The 20,239-nt window shown below is 43.9% G+C and overlaps 1 protein-coding gene across 3 annotated transcripts in view; it reads right to left on the reverse strand.

Moving 5' to 3' along the window:
- The window catches only part of Katnal2 (katanin catalytic subunit A1 like 2), a 69,041-nt gene that overhangs the window by 18,524 nt on the left and 30,278 nt on the right, over positions 1-20,239 (reverse strand). For all 3 annotated transcript variants that reach the window (XM_028783231.1, XM_028783232.1, XM_028783233.1), the window contains exons 4-12: positions 19,670-19,712; positions 15,755-15,869; positions 14,739-14,837; positions 11,584-11,682; positions 11,303-11,380; positions 8,661-8,759; positions 6,423-6,486; positions 6,142-6,260; positions 1,166-1,257 (exon numbers count right to left, since the gene is read on the reverse strand). In XM_028783231.1, coding sequence (XP_028639064.1) covers positions 1,166-1,257; positions 6,142-6,260; positions 6,423-6,486; positions 8,661-8,759; positions 11,303-11,380; positions 11,584-11,682; positions 14,739-14,837; positions 15,755-15,869; positions 19,670-19,712 — 808 coding nt within the window. The remainder of the gene's footprint in view (positions 1-1,165; positions 1,258-6,141; positions 6,261-6,422; positions 6,487-8,660; positions 8,760-11,302; positions 11,381-11,583; positions 11,683-14,738; positions 14,838-15,754; positions 15,870-19,669; positions 19,713-20,239) is intronic.

Genomic DNA, 20,239 nt, shown 5'->3' on the forward strand with positions numbered 1-20,239 from the left:
CCCTGGCTGTCCTGGAACTCACTCTGTAGACCAGGCTGGCCTTGAACTCAGAAATCCACCTGCCTCTGCCTCCCAAGTGCTGGGATTAAAGGCATGCGCCACCACCGCCTGGCCTATTTGTTTTAATTACAATTGGCTTTGTACTTATAAATACAAAGATTTTTCCAGACACATGTTTTTATGTCTCCAGTTAGAGGTGCCAAGTTTAATAAAAAGGTTTTTACAAATCACTGATCATAATAAATCAATCAGGTTGATAAAGTGCTTTCCTAGCAAATCCAAAACCCTGGGTTCCATCTCCAGCACTGTGTGATCACACTGCAGTCTCACACTTGGGAGGTAGAGACAGCAGAATCACAAGTTCAAGGCTATCCTAAGCTATATAGTGAGTTCTGTGCCAGCCTAGGATACATGAGAACACTAAGGATGTTTGAGAAAACTAGATGGAAACCTACTATTTCACACATATACACACATATGCACACTCACACACATTCATGCACACAAACACAAACATGTTACATGCACTAGCACACACATAATACATGCCACATACACTCACAAAGCCAAGCAAGGAGGCAAGCAAACAACCCTACTTGGTCTTTGAAAGCATAACCCAAAAGCATTTATAACTAAGAGGTTCTCCCTCCTGCTGGGGACATTTTCTGACACTTTTGAAATAATGTCAAAGAATCACCAGTTTCCCTGGCCTCAAGGACCGCCTCCAGAGAATGAAATTCAGAAGCAGCCCACCCTGATGCTTCATGGGTGAGTCTGGGTCCCCATTGGCAGCCCTCTGGTTCCAGAGGAGGTTATTTTGAGGCAGCCAGACCATCATGGCAGCCCGGGATCCTGCGGCTGGATGATCTTCAGGTCTGAAAGCCACTTTGTGGGGAGGGGGGAAGGGAGGATGATATCGCCTCCGGTTATAAAAACTATTTAAATCAGCTACTCAGTTAACAGGATCTAATTTAAAGAAAGACCTTTCCATGTGCCTACAGCAAATCTGTGGGCTTATTAATAGGCTCATTCTGCTGGTAAATGCTGATGGGCTTCTGGCCATCACACACACTTACAAAGAGGGGTGGAATGATGGCAGCAACACAACATGACACAGCACAGCACAACACAACACAATACAACACAATACAACCCTGTCTGTTACCCAGGAACCATGCCTCTCTGACTCATCACCGACTCCAGCTCGTCCAGGAAGATCGTGGAGGGGGCATGATATCGAGCAAGTTCAAATAGCACCTGAGTGGGAAAAGCAGGAGCAAGTTCAAATTTATATTCTTAAGTTAGTTCTCATCATACTCTTGTTTTGTTTTTGTTTTGTTTTTCGAGACAGGGTTTCTCTGTGTAGCCCTGGCTGTCCTGGAACTTTCTCTGTAGACCAGGCTGGCCTCGAACTCAGAAATCCACCTGCCTCTGCCTCCCAAGTGCTGGGATTAAAGGCGTGCGCCACCACTGCCTGGCTGCTCATCATACTCTTAAAGTTTAGTCCTCAAATGCTCCCAGATTAAGAGTTTAGAATTATACTAATCCATCCTACACCAGTACTAGGTGGCAACCTTACAACCATCACCACTATTTCTCCCTAGTTCCACCCTAGGGGGTTGGATGTGGTCCAATATTTCCACTTATCATTTGATAAAATTAGATCGAGGTTACAAATGATAACTGTGAGAGCTGAAGATAAAACTCAGGTCTTAAGCTTCCGGTTGCCTGGTTACCATCTGGGCAAACACTGTCAATAACATGTTCCACAGAGACACAAACATCCTTAGAACATATAAGATCATGTAGTAACTTTTCCCCTTTCTTCTCTGGGGACAACAGGATTTTGTGCTCAGGAGGAGAAAGTGCAGGAAAAGAATAGTCCTGGATAAGAAGCTGAAAATGTCCTTTTCTGTTCTCCACGTGACTCCCAGAAGCCTTCACCCACTGCCTGCTAGAATCAGATCCTTTGTATATTTTCCCTTTTGTTTGTTTGTTATTTTTGTTATTGCTGGTGGGTTTTTATTGTTACTTTGAGACAGCATAAGCTGGGCTGGAACTCACAATAAATATAGCTCAGGTTGGCCAATGAATTCAAGGTGATCCTCCTGCCCTGCCTCCCAAATACTAGAGGATCTAATTCTCAAAAGCAATTCTTGATTGAATAAGATGTTCTGTTCCAGAGTAAAATATTATAGATTGAACAAGAAAGCAGCCAGCAAAAGAACAAGCATAAAAAGATATATATAATAAAGAACTCCACAGGGAGAGATAGTGCTGGTGAACAGCATAAAGACCTAAATCTTTTTTTTTTTTTTTTTGAATCCCACAACTGATCTCTTGAGCACCATATACAATTCTTCACTGTTGACTGGAGAATGCAGCAGAGATTTGGGGAAGAGCAGCGATTCTTCTGTTGCCATGGGGATTTCATCTCCGTGTCACTTGGTGCTTGGAAAGCATCAGGAAAAGGAAGAGGGAGAAGGCTAGAGTGTGGCTTTCAGGAGCAGCAGCAGCAGCAGCAGGATATCCCTCTGAACCCCCTGTCACTGAGGAAGGACTCTCTTATCTTCTGCATGACTCAGGGTATGGTGAGTTCAAGGTGATGTGTCAGTCCTTCCCTTTCACAGAATCCTGGCTTATAGGACCTGGCTCCTTCTCATAGACAGAGAGAAGGGTGGTGTATAGCAACATCCTTTCATTTATACCCTCCTGAACAAAGGAGGGAAGCTAAAGAGACTCAAGAAATATAGGGAACTTAGGAATTTACAAAGCTCAGAGAATAAAGGGAACTTACAAAGCTCAGAGAATAAAGGGAAATTACAAAACTCAGGGAAGAAAGGGAATTTAAGAGGCTTAGGAAGTAAAGGGAACTTACAAGGCTCAGGAAGTAAAGGGAACCTACAAGACCCAAGGAACACAGGGAATTTAAAAGGTTCATGGAATAAAGGGAACTAGCAAGGCTCAGAGAGTAAAGGGAAGTTACAGGCTATGGAAGTAAGAGAACTTACAAGGCTAAGGGAGTCAAGGGAACTTACAAGGCTCAGGGAACTCCTGAAATACAAGATTCACAAGGCTGATCCCATGGTTATAAAAGCATGAACAACTGGTCCCAGAGGAAATTCAGTGATTGGTGGAGCTTCCTGAAAGTTGTTCAGGGAACATCAGGGGGTGCAGCTTCCGTGAATCATCCCTATGGGTTGCAGCTTCCATGGAACACCCTCACTTCTGAGTTGCAGCTTCCATGAATTACCCCTATGTTGGGTGGACCTCGTGGGCTATGGATGCCTTTACTTCTATGATCACTATTCCCCAATAGACCCACTGCTTGAATAGGTCAGACTTGAGTAGAATCACACATTTGGTGTGTTACCAGTACCCTACCTGGGTGGATACTCATTTGTTCACACCTCCCCAGCAGAAGTCATGACACAGGGCAAGGCTGGGGGACTCATCACTAACACCTCTCTGACACAGGGGAGCCCAGACAATTAGGAGCAAATAACTTTTCTTCCTTGTGAGAAAGAGAAGCCTGATTGTACTTGATGTTAAAGGTGATTACAATACCCACTAATCTACCCAATGAAAAAGAGGTTAATAGATCCCTAGATCAGACCCATTCACAGTTTTAAGGAGATCACTGAGGTATGGGAGCCTCTCCTACACATGAAGTTAGAAGAACTAACTGCACTCAGGGCTTAGGTCTCCATATTGCTCAAATTACTGACTTTCCATTCCCAGAGAATAAATAGAATCCTGGTAAGTGCTTCTAGAAGCATTAGTCTAAAATGTACAGGGGTGCTTAGAGGAAGTTAAATCACATGGTGGGGCAGGGGTGGAGGGAAATGCGATCATCAACAGGTGTGTGCATTTGCTAAAGAGATCACTCAACTATTCAGTAGTGCTTATCTCCTAAGGGGCAGGAGCATTAGGCGAGGAGGGAGGTTCACAGCCCAAAGGTTCCCTATAAATAACTCCTTAATTGGAGTAGAAAAAGAAACAAATGAGAGAAAACACTTTCTGATTTAGGAGCAGGTCCTGAAGGGTTTGCTTTCTCTAACATCCTTTACAGGAAAGAGTTGACAGAATGAAGAAAGTTCTCCAGGTGAGGATCGTCCCCACATCTCAAAAGCAAGGAAAAAATAACTTCCAGGAGGAAATAAGATGGAAATAAGAAATAAGATCCTTCAAGACTGGCAGGGGATTCCAGATTCTTCTTGAATATTTTTCAAATACTTAAAATGTACTTTTCATAAGAAAAAAAAAAAGACATATAAGTATCTTCTAAAGTCATTTGTAGAATGCTCCTGCAGAGCCTGGGAGATGGCTGGGTCAGTAAAGCTCTTCCCATGGGAACATGAGGATATGAGATCATAGATTCTAAATCAAAGAAAGATATGCTTTCCTGCATATCTCATAATGCTAGTTTCTTTAAGGGGATGGAAAAGTAGAGAAAGAATCATTGCCTCACTCCTAGGATTCTGACAAAATACAAATACTAAAGCAGAAAAAACAAACAAACAACTCTGAACTAAATAATGCTCATAGCGAGGGGGGCATCCTTGTGATTTGGCATTTCTAGTCATTCAATACTAAACACAAAAAACATTTTGTCTCTCTGTTGAGGATATTCATGAAATATCTGTGTGTGTGTGTGTGTGTGTGTGTGTGTGTGTGTGTGTCCACCTAAGGCTTGTCTAGGAAGTCTGGGATCTTTCATGTCTTGTGATCATGGTTCAAAACACTTTGCATGATAGGACACGGATCTATCTATTCAAGGTAGGTCATCTTTTGTGAGCTGCATTATTGTTACTCAACCCACAGAAATTAAACACACATCCCAAAGAGTTTTAGGCTGATAATGGCCATAATTAACTGAATCTCAGCCCTCTGGAATAGGGTTAACCAGGACCCAGGGATCCACACATGTAGAAGCAGACAAACATGAGTCCTGTGGATGTGACCTGAGTTAGCATGGTGGTATATATGCCTATAATTCCATCACCTAGGAGAATGAGGCAATCCCAGCAGAGGATCATGAGTTCAAGACCAGCCTGGACTACACACACACACAAAAAAAACTTGTCTCAAAACACCACCACCACAATAAACAAAATAACACAAAATAACAACAGGACAGAAAATCAGTATTGAAGGAGTGATAAAAATTCATTACAAAATTCAACTTGAAAACAATATCAAAGGGCTAAGGCTCTAAATTAGTGTTACAGCACTTGCCTGGCATGCACAAGGCCTGCATTTAATCCCCAGAAAGTGAATGAATAAATAAATAAATAGTGAATGTAATAAATCATAGGTAGGGTTTTTTTAAAACCAACCCTTTTAAAATATTCTATTACATCTTCTAAGCAGTCTATAATCACTTGGAAATTAGTATTTATAAGGGACCATAATTCCAGGGTAGTATTTTAGGATAATTCCTTTCAGAAAGAATATTTTACATTCACTTAGGATTGATTACTTATTGTCCTATTGCAGGCAACAGTCTAACAGGATGTCTGGCAAGGCTCCCCCTTGATGGGGAGGTGGACATCATAAGTAGCTGTTCTCTTAAGGTAACAGGAAGATAAGCAAAATGTTACAGGGCTGTGGGCCAGGAGTGAGATGTCGTAGAGATGGAAACAGCCTCTCAAGGAAAGAGTGCGCGCTGTGTAGACATTGAGCACCACGGCAGAAAAGGTGCTCAGAACATCCGAAAGAATAATTAAGTTTTAAGTCTCTCAATTCCTCCACAGAGTACATAGTGTAGGCTCTGGCACCCAGCAGCGGCCTCTCACTAAATGTTAACTGGATATACTGTACATGCTTAATAATGAATGTTTCTTGAGTGGAGAAAACACTAGGCCACTTTAGAGACTTTTATCCTAGCTTTTATTCCTAAAGTGCATGAATCAAAAAAGACTGTGGGTAAAATTCCAAAGAATGAAGTCCATGCTTTGCTGGCGACAATATGACTGACTAATATCCACATGTAATAGTCAACCCATTTCATAGGCTTTTGGTAGTCACCATCCAAGTGGAATCTAAGATAAATATCACCTTAAAACAAATATGCTCTAACATAATTTTGTATTTCGGTATTCTGGAACACTAACTTTTAAGAATATTAAGAGTTCCTACCCGGACCAGTTTTTCAGAATCTCCTCTCCATTTGCTGACAATGGTGGAGGCAGAAATGTTAAAGAAAGTCGTCTTGCATTCAGTGGCCACCGCTTTGGCCAGCAAAGTCTTCCCAGTGCCTAGGGATACATGAGCATAAACATAAACAGGTGCTCCTTGCCTCCTGACAGGCAGAGCCCAGGCTCCCACAGGCATCCTTTGCCCCATCCTCAGGCAGAGACAGAGGGCAGCACATTCGCAGCACACACACTTCCAGGACTACAACAGAAAGACATGTTTACCTGGGGGCCCATAAAGCAGTAGTCCTTTCCACGGGGAAAGAATTCCTGTGAATAGCTGTGGGTACTTGGAGAACAAAGAAGAAGAGGGGCATGAACACGGCAGTCTGCACAGCCTTAGCAGACAGGCAGGAGTGCTAGTACAGCAGCCGCCCGACAACTCTTCTGTATTTTGTTTGTCCCAATGGCATTTTCACAGTGGGTAAAATGTTTGAAATAGTTTTTTGAAGCTTAATTTTTGTGGCTTCTTAAGAGAAAGAAAGAAAGGCAGAAAGAAAAGAAAGGCAAAGAGGGGGGGGGGAAGGCAAAAGCAGCTATTGTTTTCTTTGTGACAATAGTTATTTCTTCTGCATATACTTTCCTTTCCCTCTAAGTTCTTTATGTGGAACATTTAGCTCCTTCTTAAAACTGTAAAGCAGATACAAATCCAGGTTGAATCCCAGAACCAACTCATGAGGGTGTCTGCCCATGGGGAGCTATGGCAAAGCCGACTGTGGAGACTGAGGACAATCACTCCCAGAGGATGTGCACAGATTTCAGCTGAGTCTCTTCCATTGGTTCAAGTTCAAACCTTCTAGGAGCTGGACAGGACTCGTAGCAGGCGGGGAAAGGGAAACAGTAGTGAAACTACCACATGGGCTTACTGTCTCGCTAGTGCTGCTGGGAGATTGATACTACTGAGTAAGGGGGAAGGGCATAATACCATGAAAGTAACACATCTAGAAAGGAGGAAGGCTGTAGCCCTGTGGTAGAGCTCTCGTCCACATGTCAAAGGTTTGTTCCCCAGAATAATGAGAAAAAAAATGACATATCCAAAGTGTCAATGAAATGTTCTATCCTCTTAAATGTTCTATGGTTTCTCTCCTAGTTCTGATACCAATATATTTCTTACTCCTATCTTAGCAGAAGAAAGAGGGAGGAAAGATAATATTATGTAATAGGCTGTGTTCCCTTAGAATTAAAGTACTCCAAAATCAAGCGCTTCACGGAGTCAGTAGTAGTAATATGCAGCTGTAGGTTGTCTGTTTTCTTATGAGTATGTAATCCTGGCCTTAGCAAAGTATAGTTGTTAGCCCCAAATTCTGAATAGCTGCTCCCAGCAGAAGAAGGTAGATTGTTTCTCCACCACTTTCACCTGGGCCTAGCCCTCTGACCTTTTCCAGCCCAATAGGATGCTGGGAAACATAAAAAGGGGTTTGAAAATATCAGGTGAATAAATGGGAGAGAAGGTATGAGAAAGCTCACACAGTAGGACTTGGTCTTCCTTCCTTCTTTCTAAGAGCCATGTGAACAAGATGAACTTGTTTGTCACAGGACAAGGACACATGGAAAGGGCTTGGCAGCACAGTGGCGGCACATGTACCCCAGATCCCACCCAATCCTCCAGCCACTTTGGCTGATGCCCTGAACATGGGATAGAGCCAGGCAAACAATATCATGTGAATATCATTTGAATCTAGCTGGATCGAGCCCAGACTGCCTACTCACAGATGGATAAATGAATTTTAATGATTGTTGTTTTAAGGCCCTGAGTGATAGGGCAGTCTGCTAGATAGCAAACACTGTGCAATACTCTAACCATCTCCTCTCCCCTCTTGAAGAGTACCACCTTTTCCATTTGCCCAACTGCTCTGTGAGAGATGTAGAAAACAGTCAGGAGTGATGATGACAGCACCCTTGCCCTGCTGGCCACGGCTCTGGAAGAGACCGTCGAGTCTTCAAGAGACGCTAAAGCAAAACTCCTGATAGGGACTGGGGTTAGGAATATGTGGGGATCCATAGAAACGCAGTGAGAGGCTTCTCTCCTGGGAGGTGTGTCTAAACTACACTTAGCGTACTGCTAGGAAGGCAAACTACTGGGCCAGTGCTCAGTATCTGAACAAATATGTATCCACACTAGCTTTGTGCAGACACTCGATTTGAACCAATATAGAAGGGGATTTTGCACAAGTACATGAAGGTGCCTAAGGAGACCAAAAGAAGGCATCTGCTTCCCTGGAATTAGAGCTACAGGAACTTATGAGTCACCTGATGTGGGTGCTGGACACCTAACCAGGTTCTCTGCAAGGGCTCTAGGTGGAATGTGATGTGAAGAGCTACAGATTAGACTGGGCTTGCATGCACTGACCTAGTGTGGCCCAATCAGAAGGCTAACTCGTAGACAGATGAATCACCATGCTTTCTTGTCTGGACACCGCTTGTCCAGTTGACAGTGATTAGGAACGTGGCTTCCATACTTACCCTTATTGGGTACACAACGGCTTCTTTGACGAGCTGCTTGGCCGCGTCCAGTCCAATAATGTCATTCCACTTTATGTTGGGATTATGGAGATAAATGTCCTGCAATGTGCATGGGATTATTCTGTTAAAACTAATGTTCTCTTCCACTTCTGAAATAAACAATGCAGGGCAGAACAGTTGACTTAATAGTATATAACGTGCTGGTGATGAAAAAAAGTGTTTCATGAATATTATAATGTACACCTAATCATACATTATAATTGGGGGTTAGTTCAGCAAAGAGATGGCATGCAAGTATTCAATGGCTTTCTCTGAGGAAGGTATTGATAGTATAGTAAGGTACTTTTAGGAGATGGGGAGTTGAGGAGGGCCTAACGGTGAGCTATGCCTGTCATCGATCAACTCATGCTGAGTTACGACCACAGTCAACAAATACTTTCAAATTATACTAGTTTTTAGTAAAAAACGGATTCTCGCCTACGCTGGGTGTCTGTCTAGCTTTTTGATCTGGCAAACACTTTCTTAATTTGTTGTGTAAAAGACATACTGCTCCTATGCTCCCCTGAAAGCAATTTCCATTTCCCCTAGGGAGCGTTCCCTCCTTCCAGCTGGAGTGATTGCTTCTGCAGGCATTCAAGAAGGCCAAGAACCAAGCGTTTCCCCTCTTCAAGAGAGCCCACCCTAGGGTAATCAATTAAGTAGCTTTTACTGATAACTAATTTACAGTTTCCCAATTTCAATTTCACAAGACGCCTCTGAACAGTCACTCAGGGGCCTTTCTCCATAAGAGCTATTTCAGGCTAACAATGTCTAGAGTAGTTCTTTTCTTAAAGGCCCTTGCCTATGCCATTCTGACTAAAGAACAAGTCTGGAAAGTGTTTCTTCATCTACTTTTTTTTTTTTTAAACCTTACTGATACGTGCACATGTTTCAAAAATATAAAAGTATGTTTTAAAAATGGCCTAAGATTTTGTGTTTTGAGACAGGGTCTCATTCTGTACCCCTGGCCTGGAATTCACTGTGTGGTGGGGATCCTCCTGCTTTAACCTCAAGTACTGGAGTGATAGGGATTATGTCACACCTGACTCCAGGCTTTCAAACCTTGAGAAGAACGCGCATCTCTGATTAAGACTTTTCTTAGGAAAGCTTGGCACACAGTGAAGATACATCTACTATGATATTTGAACCATCCACAGATAACTATATTTCTCTCCATGATCTAGAGCCAACATTGAGTTTAACAAGGTGTTTAATTTCCCAGCCGAAAGTTTTTCCTTATGTATGTCCAAAGTTAGCTGCCACAACTCAACAGGTGTGACTCGGGAGCAAACAATCTCATGATCACTGGATGCTTTCGAGAGGGAGCTGAATGGTGGCTTCCTCTGGCAGTGTGGAGCCCCTACCTTGAACTTCCATCTTGTTATCCCCTTGCATAAACAGAAAGGAGATGACAGATTTGTGTGGGCATGAAAAGAGCTGTCCTCTGCTGCCTTGTGCATCCTGACCCAACTTAGTCTTTACCCTCCACTGGTGAAAACCTCAGAGCTGACCTCTCTTCTCCATCCGCCTCACTGAACAAATGATCTGTCAGCATACAGGATGACCTACGGCCACAGAGAGTTGCTACTCTGACTTTCTCATCTCTCTACCCAATTCTCTGTCCTGAATACTCGGGGGACTCCTCCTCTACAACCCTGCCCCTCTCTCCACCCCACCTTTATTCCAAGTGCCTTCCAGCTCCCTCTTCTCTTCCAATTTTTTCTACATCCTTTTTTTTTTTCATGCTGTCTGGATGCACTCATCCACGCAAACAGAGTCTCTTGAGGTAAGGCCTGGGCCTGTGTTACTCTCCTCCATCCGCAGGTCCTCTATACACCTGCTGTGGTTGTGCAGTGCATATCTACTGTCTGGAGAGAAATCAGAGCCACCCTTGGTTGTTTCCAGCTGAACTTTCTGGATGATTTTAAAGCATGTTTTTGAGCCTACCTTAGTTTCAGTATTCAATTAAATTGAGATAAGTCTTCTGTAATCAAATAATCTTCTCTTACTCCAAGAAGCTTGCCTTAAACCATATAGCTAGAAAGAGAAGGCTCTAGAAAGCAAACAGGTCACCTGACTTCAAGGCTATGTCATTGTCCCTTAATTTTCACTGCCTTAGGTTCCAGGGGACAAGCTTGAAATAGCTATAGCCTGGTGCTAAAAAATCTTTCTTACAAATCGTGTTATATTCATGGAAATTTCCAAGTCTGAGGTCATCACGCACCCAGACCCCTGTATTTCCAGACTGTGGCTCTTTAAATAAAATGCACCTGCGCTCCTTGCTTTTCTTAGAAGCCTTTTTCCTCGGCTCTGAGGCCTGCTAGAAAGCCTTTCACCTGTCCTTTCCTTTCTGCATCTTTTTTGCTGTCTGTTTTCTTGGCCCCTATAGTAGGATGGTGGGCTTTTTCTATTGTAATTTTATGATTGTATAATTTATTTATCATGCATTATTGTGCCTCTAAACAATATGAGTGCCTCTGCAAGTGGGGGCACTTTATAAATAAATGATCATATTTATTGTTATTAATAAAAGAAGCAGCCCACAATGCTCCAGGAGCCCTGGTCTGCCTCCATAAATTTGTGAATTGAATAGCAGATCTTACCCGGCTCACCACCGCTGCCAGTTCTCGCATCTCACTGTTCATGCCAATAAATGCACTCAGAGGTTTCAGCAATCGCTCCTGGTGAGAGGAGCAGATAGGCCAGCATTACAAAACTGCTTCATAATTTAGGAAGAAAAACAGGATCTTGGCGAAACAAATGGTGCCTGTTTGCTATGACCTTTGTCTAGATCTCAAAGTTCTCTGGACTCAGAAGAATACTTCTGGAAGTTCCACTAGATTTGGGCAGTTTAAAAGGGGAGGCACATATCTTGGTCACTTACTGAAGGGTCTGGGTTACATTCAAAGGTGTTCAAGGCAAATTCACTGGTGGCTCCTTTGATAGCGTCTGTGAGCAGTCCTCGGAAGTCAATGATTTGCCCCTAAAAGGGAACAATGGTTATTTAAGCCATGAACACATGAGAGGAGGGCAGGGTAACCTTGGTAACTTTAATAGCTGCATGTGCCTATCCTTGCATGGCAGGCAAACCTCAAGTCTTAAGAAAAAGCTGGGACTAGAGAGATGACTCAGCGGTTAAGAGCACTGACTGTTCTTCCAGGGGTCCCAAGTTCAAATCCCAGCAACCATAAGTTCTGATGCCCTCTTCTGGTGTGAGTGAGGGTCTGAGGACACTGACCGTGTGTGTGTGTGTGTGTGTGTGTGTGTGTATGTGTGTGTGTGTGTGTGTGTGTGTGTGTGTGTGTAATAATTGTGAGAGAGGGAGAGAAAAAAAGAGAGAGAGGGAGGGAGAGGGAGAGGGTGAGGGAGAGGGAGAGAGATGAACTACTGCTGAATAAGATATCAGAACTCAGTAAAAATGAAAACTAAATATTCTTCAGATTAGAGTTAGATTAATAAAATCCATGGGCATTTCGCATTGCTGACACTGCTCTGCTCTCTTACATGGCTGCTTGCCCTGTCTGACCACATCCTTTGAGAACATTATACAGACGGGAAGAGCCCACTGGGACATGGATAGAGATGATCCTATGTGCTCACTGCATTAGCATGCCGCATTCAGAGAAGGCCTGGGACAGAACAGGTATACAAGGTTCTCAGCCCATCATCATGTCTGCTAGTGGTGAGTGGTGTTTTAATTTTGTTTCTGTGGAGGGAACCAGGGGCATTAAACAATTTGCCCAGGGCCACAAGACTAACAAAGGCCTGAAGCCAGGACTCAAACCCAGATATTTGCTATTATGTTTGTTTCTGAAACATCCTCCATAGGGTCGTGCATGTGAATGTGGTCCTGAGAGGCTCTGGTGGTGGTCTGTGCAGAGGTTGTAGAACCTCTGTGACGTGGTGTCCGCCTGGCACACACTGGCCACTAACAGCAGCCCTGTGAGGTTACTCTTACCTCTGACTCTAATCTAGCTTTCTACCTCCTGGCTGGCTGTCATGGAAGGAGACTCAACCATAAGCTCGCACTACCACAGACAGAAGCCACACCGCCATGCCTTGCCTGCTGTGGACATCCCCTGAAGCAGGGAGTCAACTCCCTCCTCCCTTAAGTCAAGCGCTGGTCACCATACAAAGTGCAACTAAGATGATCTTCCAGGCTCCTGGACCTGTTACTTTGGGACGGAGATTAGCAGAGTACGCCAGATGATGGAGCAGTCACCGGTGTTTACTGAGTGCTTAGTATGTGGCAGGCAGAGATGGGACGTTCCCCGTTCCTTCTCGAATACAGCAGGTGATGTCTCCTCCATGTTACAGATTACAAAACAACACACAGAAGGCTTGGATGATGATGGCGAGCAGCTTGACCACAACCTGACCCACTGTGGACTCCACAGCCTGACTCCCAAGCCAGGGCTCCAGAGAACAACACACTTTTGGCATTTTCAGCCAGGCACCAGAATCCAAAGCTAGAGTCCCTAACATGGTGATGGAGAGAACCCTCTTAGGGGAAAGCCCCTAGGCCCTGTCACTCAGCCCATGAACACTTGAAAATCTATGTGGGGTTGGGGGAGCTCTATATACATTTTACCCCAAAGCCATTTCTGCTAGAAACAGAATTTATAGCCAGACTCTTTCAAAGGTTAAGTGCTGGGTTAAATAGTCCCTTCCTCGTGATCCAATCAGAGGCATTTGTTTATATGAGTGTGAGCACTCACAAGAGACTAAAGCCACATAATTGTTATGTACACCACAGGGGACTAAGAGTGTGACAAGGCAATGAGGACTAACAAGAGACTCTGTCCCAGTGAGAGGCAGATGCATTGTCTCCTGCAGCAGTCAGTTCTCAGGTCTGACAGGGAGCCCATGCAGCTGCCTGTGTTGTCCAGGTCAGTGGGCCTGGAAGCCCTTCCAGGACACACCACAGCTAACAGTTTGTCTACAGGGCAGGCTAGAGCTCACCCAGCAGCCCATGGTTCAACAGCTTCACTGAAGGAGCAGAGTTAAGGAAGGACAGCTGGAGGGCCCTCAGCAGGAGCATGCACTCCTCCTTGCCAAAAGGCTCACTCTCCCTGCCTGTGTTATATCGTTCCATCTGGGCCTTTTCTCCTGAAGAAACTATTATTTTCAAAGTCAGACCTGAATTTCATCAGAAAAAAAAAAAAAAAGGCAGGAATAGCTGACAGTGCAAATCTTTAATCCCAGCACACAAGAGGCAAAGGCAGGTGGTGAGTTTGAAGCCAACCTAGTCTATATAGTGAGTTCCATGCCAGCTAGTGAAACTGTCTCAAAACAAGCAAGCAAGCAAACAAACAAACCGAGATGGAGAAGGAGGAAGAAGAAAAGGGGAAGGAAGAAAAGGAAGAGGGAGAGGAGAATGGAGATGAGGGAGAGGAGGAGGGAGAGAAGAAGACAGAGGAGGAAGTGGAGGAGAAATAGGAGTTCAGCAATATCTATAAAGCACAGGATCAGCCCTAAACCAAGTAACTTTTCATGGTTCACAAAGAATCACACTTAAGTCTGGAGCCACGCTTCCAAGCAGAGGGGCCTTGAACAACTACCCTTGGCAGGGCCATGAACAACTAAGTATAGGACCATGGCTCAGTAAACAATGCAGCACACCAATGTTTATCGTGGCAATCATGGGATTCTTTGTGTTCTCTTCACCATTTCTGATGCCAGGGAGCAAATACAGAGTTTTGTGAATGGCAGGCAAGCACTCCAGCACCAATTACACCCCAGCTAATCACAGAATTTTGAAGCTGAAAGGAACATAGGATGCTCTCTCTTCTGAACACTTCCGTCTGCAAATGAGGAGAGTGATCTCTAGAAAAGGATCACTCTAGATCATCCTTCCAGAAAGGAGAGGGGATCAGAATCTGGGGTTTGGCTACTCATGGGAAGTTCCTCTCATCTCCTCGCCCAGCCAATCTTTAATGTTTCTGTCTTCACTTTCATGTTTCACAAAAATTGTGTGCTTTATTTTCCTTTTTCTAGAAACAAACCCCCTTCTGTCCTAGAACCCCAAGCTCCACTTACTCTTCGTGGGTGAGCCTTTTCCTCTGGGTTGTCTTTGTGGATTTTTGATATGTTTAGGCCAAAGTCAGTGCTCTCTGCTGGAGCATTAGTGACACTCTCCTGGAGAAGAAGGAAGACTTGTGAGTGGCCTCACTGTGGAACCAGCTGAGACCCCGGCTCTGACTGCCCATTCTCCACACAAAAGCCAATGGATGCCGGATACCACTTCTGTTTAATGGCCAAGTTTTCTCAGATTTACAGGACCATGAATCAATGGCTCACTGATTTCACATTGATTTCATTGATGTCTCTGTGGCTATAAGGAAGGAGCTATTCCTGGAGCTGAGAAGACTTAGGCTATGGCTTCTAAAGCTGCCTGCCTGTGGAAAAATACCCGTACGCAGTCCATCCCCACCCACTGGCTTGTCTTTTCTCCTCTGGCCAAGGCTGGTGAGTCTGGGGATTCAGTAGAGTCATCCAACCTCCTGTGGAACTCAACTGTCCCATATTACCTCCCTTCTTCTACCTTGGGGACAGCCAAAGACCATCTTCAAACCAAGAGAATTCCGTGATTATTTCTCTCTGTCCCACTAGTCTTCAGCACTAACTTTCTGTCCCTTATCTCAGTTTCTACTGGTCCTTTCAGGTAAAAATCTGGAATGTTTTGTCCTAGATAAGAAGGTTCTGGATGGGCCTATTTCTCTTGTGGCCTTCTCTTCTAGAAAGCCTAGTGTTGAGATATGAGGTAGGAACTAACACTATGTGCTCTGCAAAAGCCCAGAAAGAGAGGCCAAGTCTTACTAGCCTGCCCAGCCCCTTCCAGTATCCTTACTCTACGGTAAAACTAGAGAAGGAGCTGGCAAATCTAGGAATTAGTCCATTTTCTGCTCCAGCATACCAAAATATCACCAGTATTCAGGAACTTCTACAATTTAATTAAGCCATACAGCAATTGTTAAACAGGAAACCTCAAAAACAAACAAACAAACAAACATATTCAGAGACATGAGGTATTTTCACAGGTGTGGTATCCTGACCTGTTTAGGGTGTTCTTTGACAGACTTGGTGTCCCCTGTCTTCACTGCTGAAGTTTTGGGTCGTGACTTCTGGTGATATATCTTGGGAAGATTTTGACAATTGTCATTCGTCAGCCTAAGGAAGGGAACAAAAACCTCCAGGAAAGTATTCTAAGCATTTAATTCCAGGTAAGTAAATAACTAGTAGAGCATATGTAAAGCGAGTTCCCGAAAGCCACATGCATGCACCACAGAGAGGCTCTTCCACCCACACCTTCACACCTGCGGCCTTAGTTGACCTGGCTCCCACTCCCTCTGGGCTCCTCCCAACTGAGCTGGAGCACTCACCTCCTCACCTCCTCCCAGGATCCCCCTCACCCTCCTCCACACCACAAAGCTTCTACACTTTGGCAAATTGCTTTAGTTTTCAAAAACCCACCATCTGAAAAAAAAATTTTAATCTAAAAGACAAAAACAAACAAACAAAAAACCCAATAACAACAAACATTGCTTAGAACAGTGGTTTTCAACCTGTGGGTCTCGACCCCTTTGGGTGTCAAATGACCCTTTCACAGGGGTCACATATCAGATAGCCTGTATGTCAGATATTTACATTTGATTCATAACAGTAGCAAAATTACAGTTATGAAGGAACAATGAAAATAATTTTATGGCTGGGATCACCGCAACATTATTAAAGGCATTAGGAAGGTTGAGAAGCACTGTTTTAGAAGAATATTCCCACTGTTAACATCTCTCACCAACCTTATGACCATGACCAGGGAAGATGTCTGGGTGGAGGGAGGAAACAGCCTCCTCCAACTCAAGTTATGAAGCATCAGAAGATTCAGGGATCTGTCTGAGTTGTAACCCAGTATACTAAAATATACTGAATATACTTTTACCTAGAGGAATATTCAGTATACTTCCTCTAGGTAAAACATCTCTTAGCATGTTGTACACAGTAAATATCAAAATAGGCTGATAGGCTAGAGAGATGGCTCTGTGGTCAAGAACACTTTCTGTTCTTCCAGAGGACCCAAGTTTTGTTCCCAGTACCTACACCAGGCAGCTCACAACTGCCTGTAACTCCAGCTCTAAGGGGTCTTATACCCTCTTCTGCCCTTTACAGACAACCAACTACACATAGATACACACAAAAACACATAAATAAATAATAAAATACTTTGAGGGTTCGAGCTTATGGAAAGACAGCAAAACTTAAGCCATCTCTACTGACACATGTCATTTGTCTTTGAAAAATGATTTCTTATCATTACAGTTCATTTCTGGAAAAACAAACTGATGGGACTGATGTCAGAAGAGTAGCAACTCTGGGAAAGATGGTGTTTGCATTGAGGGAAGGGATAAAAGGACAGTCACAACACATGTATTTGAGTTTACATGTTACACTCACCATTACAAGGGCAGGACTAATTTGTTCAGTACATCCTCATCTGTACACACACACACACACACACACACACACAACTGGTATGGGGATGTTGTAATGGAAGACAATGTCAGAGGCAGGCAGGACCGTCTCAGGAGGCAAACGTGAGTTCGCATGCCTTAATTCCTCGCTTCCCTCAGCTCTTTCCATGGTATCTGCAGGAGGGTCACTAGAACAATGACTCTCATGTTCTAAATGATCTTAGCTTCTGCCTCGGTTCCAGTTCATTATAGAAAAGAAAAGTTGTCCATCACTAATATAACTACATGACCAACAAAATAACCCAATCCATAATAGCACCCGTGTCCACGTACTGGTGGTGAACTCATGGCAAGTGGGCATGGGCCATACATAGGGCATCTTTTCTCATCTCTAATATGAGATAAGAAAACTATGCTTCAGGCCTTCTGCTGGCACAAAAATGAAATAATTGTGAAATGAATACCAAGCATTTTATACATGAACACTCTCCTAATTAGAGTGGTTTAAATGAAGTTATAGACCACACAGACACAGTGGTAAGGAAAGCAACTAACATAACCCTGAGGAGGTGAAGGAGACGGGTCTGCATTCCAGACGAAACCCCGAGTTGCTCCAGTGTCTCCTATTGATAAGCCACATCTAAAATCACACTTCAGGAAAGTGGTGTTGCTCTGGGCAATGTCCTACTGTTAATGTGATTTCCAGGCTTCTGATTGTTGCTGCAGGGAAGCTACCTGTTAGAGCCTGAATCGACTCCATCAAACTTCACTATCTTAGCCCATCCCACAAGTTTTCAAGCCTCTGAACCCCGATCTGTCATCTGTCTCAGATACCTTCCCTCCCTTGGGTCATCAGCCAATCTGTAACTGTGAGCAGTCTCCGGTGTGAGGAACAGTATTAGGAAAAAACCCTTGAATGACTTGTAGACAATCAGAGGACACACCCTGTTACCAAGCAACTATCTCAGCAGAAGACAGTGCCCACCCAGCACAGCTAGAGAAGGGGCAAAGGGACTGAGAACACTTGTTGATCTTGGGAGTTCAGTTCAAGCACCCATGTTGGGGAGACCATGACTGCTTATAACTCTAGTTCCAGGAGACCTAACGCCCTCTTCTGGACTCTGGGCTCTCCACAGATGTGGTGCACACTTACATGTGGTTAAAACACTCACACACATAAATAAAAATAAAAATATTTTTGTTTAAAAGCCCACAATGCCCAGAAACTCTGCCGGTTGCTTTTCGGGTTCTCTTTCCTGACTAATCACTTGGTGTTAAACCTTTGTGCTTGCCACGTATAGACATCAACTCAGAAGAACTGCAGAAACCCCAAAAGGCTACACATACCACTACCTCCCTCCCTTTGCTTTTACATGTTGCTGTCCAGCGGTCACTCACCAAATATGTACTAGGTAAATTATCTGAGGGCATAGCAGGTATAAATGAACAACTGAAAACAACCAGATCCGGAGGATATTCCTCTTAAAAGGCCCTCACCAGAGGCTGAACAGCTATATGGAAACTATTAATAAAAAAATAGCACCTCCATCAACTCACTGAAACTGTTCTGGAAGGACAGTGCAAGGCAGTGTTACCCTTGGGCAGAAGAGCATTGGAGTTACTATTATGAAGAAAGCATGGGTTCCATCCAGCCATTGTTACAGATGATGACAAGAGGCCCTTTGAGGTCTCTGGGTCCTTCCTTCTCTGGCTGGATGTGAAAACTAAATTCACAAAACTGAAGCACTGGGTGGAGGCAGGGGGGAATATACAGAATGCACACTTCTAAGACCTAATAAATTGCTTATTATGTCAATCTAGGTTTTCTTTTTCTAGCACATTCTGTTTTTTATTTTTTTCACTGCCCTGAGTGTGCAGTATAGTTCCTTCCAGAACCACACTTTTACCTGTCCCTGAGCTTTTGGCTTTTTTTTTTTTTTTTTTTTTTTGCTACACTAGCAAAACCCTACAGTCCCTGCTGCTCTAAGCCAGCCAACACTGAGGCATATTCCAGAGGCTTGCCCTATGTTTATAAAAATAGGTGGTGGGAACTAGGTGTCAAGCATTCAATTTTCAAGATCCAGATGTTCCAACCCACATGGACAAGAAAGGCAAGATATCATTGAACATAATTTCAGTGACCTGGGAGAATCTAAAGACACTGACTTAAGTCGAGCCAGTGGTGACAAGAGGAGACTCCAAGGTTACACGGCTACACCCTGGCATTGGGGGCAGAGTCATGGGGTTGCACTGAGACTCTACAAGAAAGAGATCCTATACTCTTAAGAGTTGAAACAATCAAGCCTGGCATATAGGTACACATCTTTAATCCTAACACCCAGCAAGCAAAGGCAAGTGGATGTCTGTGAGTTCAAGGTCAGCCTGGTCTACACAATGAGTTCTGGGAAATATGGGGGTGGAGGTGGGGGAGTGTACAGAAACCTTGTCTCAAAAAACTAAAAAAGAAAGCAAGAGTTAAGTTGATCAAATGAATAGCTTTACCTTTTGTTCTTCCCTCCACTTCTTGATGGTAAATTATTTTCTACTGTGGAAAAACAAACATTGAGGGAAAGGGAAGAGTTTAGTTTTAAGAGAGAAAGCAAACTTCCATGAGCATTCTCTTCCAGTGTCCTTACAACTGTGTGCTTCTAGACCAACAGACAGCTAGCTCCTCTAATGAGAAGTGAAGGGACCAGAGAAGAGAAACAAGTCCTAGCTTTTCAGGGATTTTGAGTAACACAGAGAAAGACACCCAGGCCTAGGCAATGTGTAGCAGACCCCACACTGGGAACAATACCCACACACAGGCTGGCTATATGGGTTGGTATGATGAGTTTTCATAAATTTGCCACTGTTTTTCTGGGTCACAGAGCACACCAGAATCCCACGAGACTGACAGGAACATTTACTGAATCAAATTCTGCCAACTGAACTTTAGAATGAAGATACTGAGTCCAAATCACAGGGGGAAATGGGTGCCAAGCCAGAAGAGGCCAGGACATCTTGAATTCAGTCCCTGCTGGGAGCAGTGCTTGTCTCTCTGTGTGAGGAACCAGTGCCCAGCTCAAACGA

Source organism: Grammomys surdaster, unplaced genomic scaffold, assembly GCF_004785775.1.
Source record: "Grammomys surdaster isolate TR1022 unplaced genomic scaffold, NIH_TR_1.0 1036, whole genome shotgun sequence".
Taxonomy (NCBI): Eukaryota; Metazoa; Chordata; class Mammalia; order Rodentia; family Muridae; genus Grammomys; species Grammomys surdaster.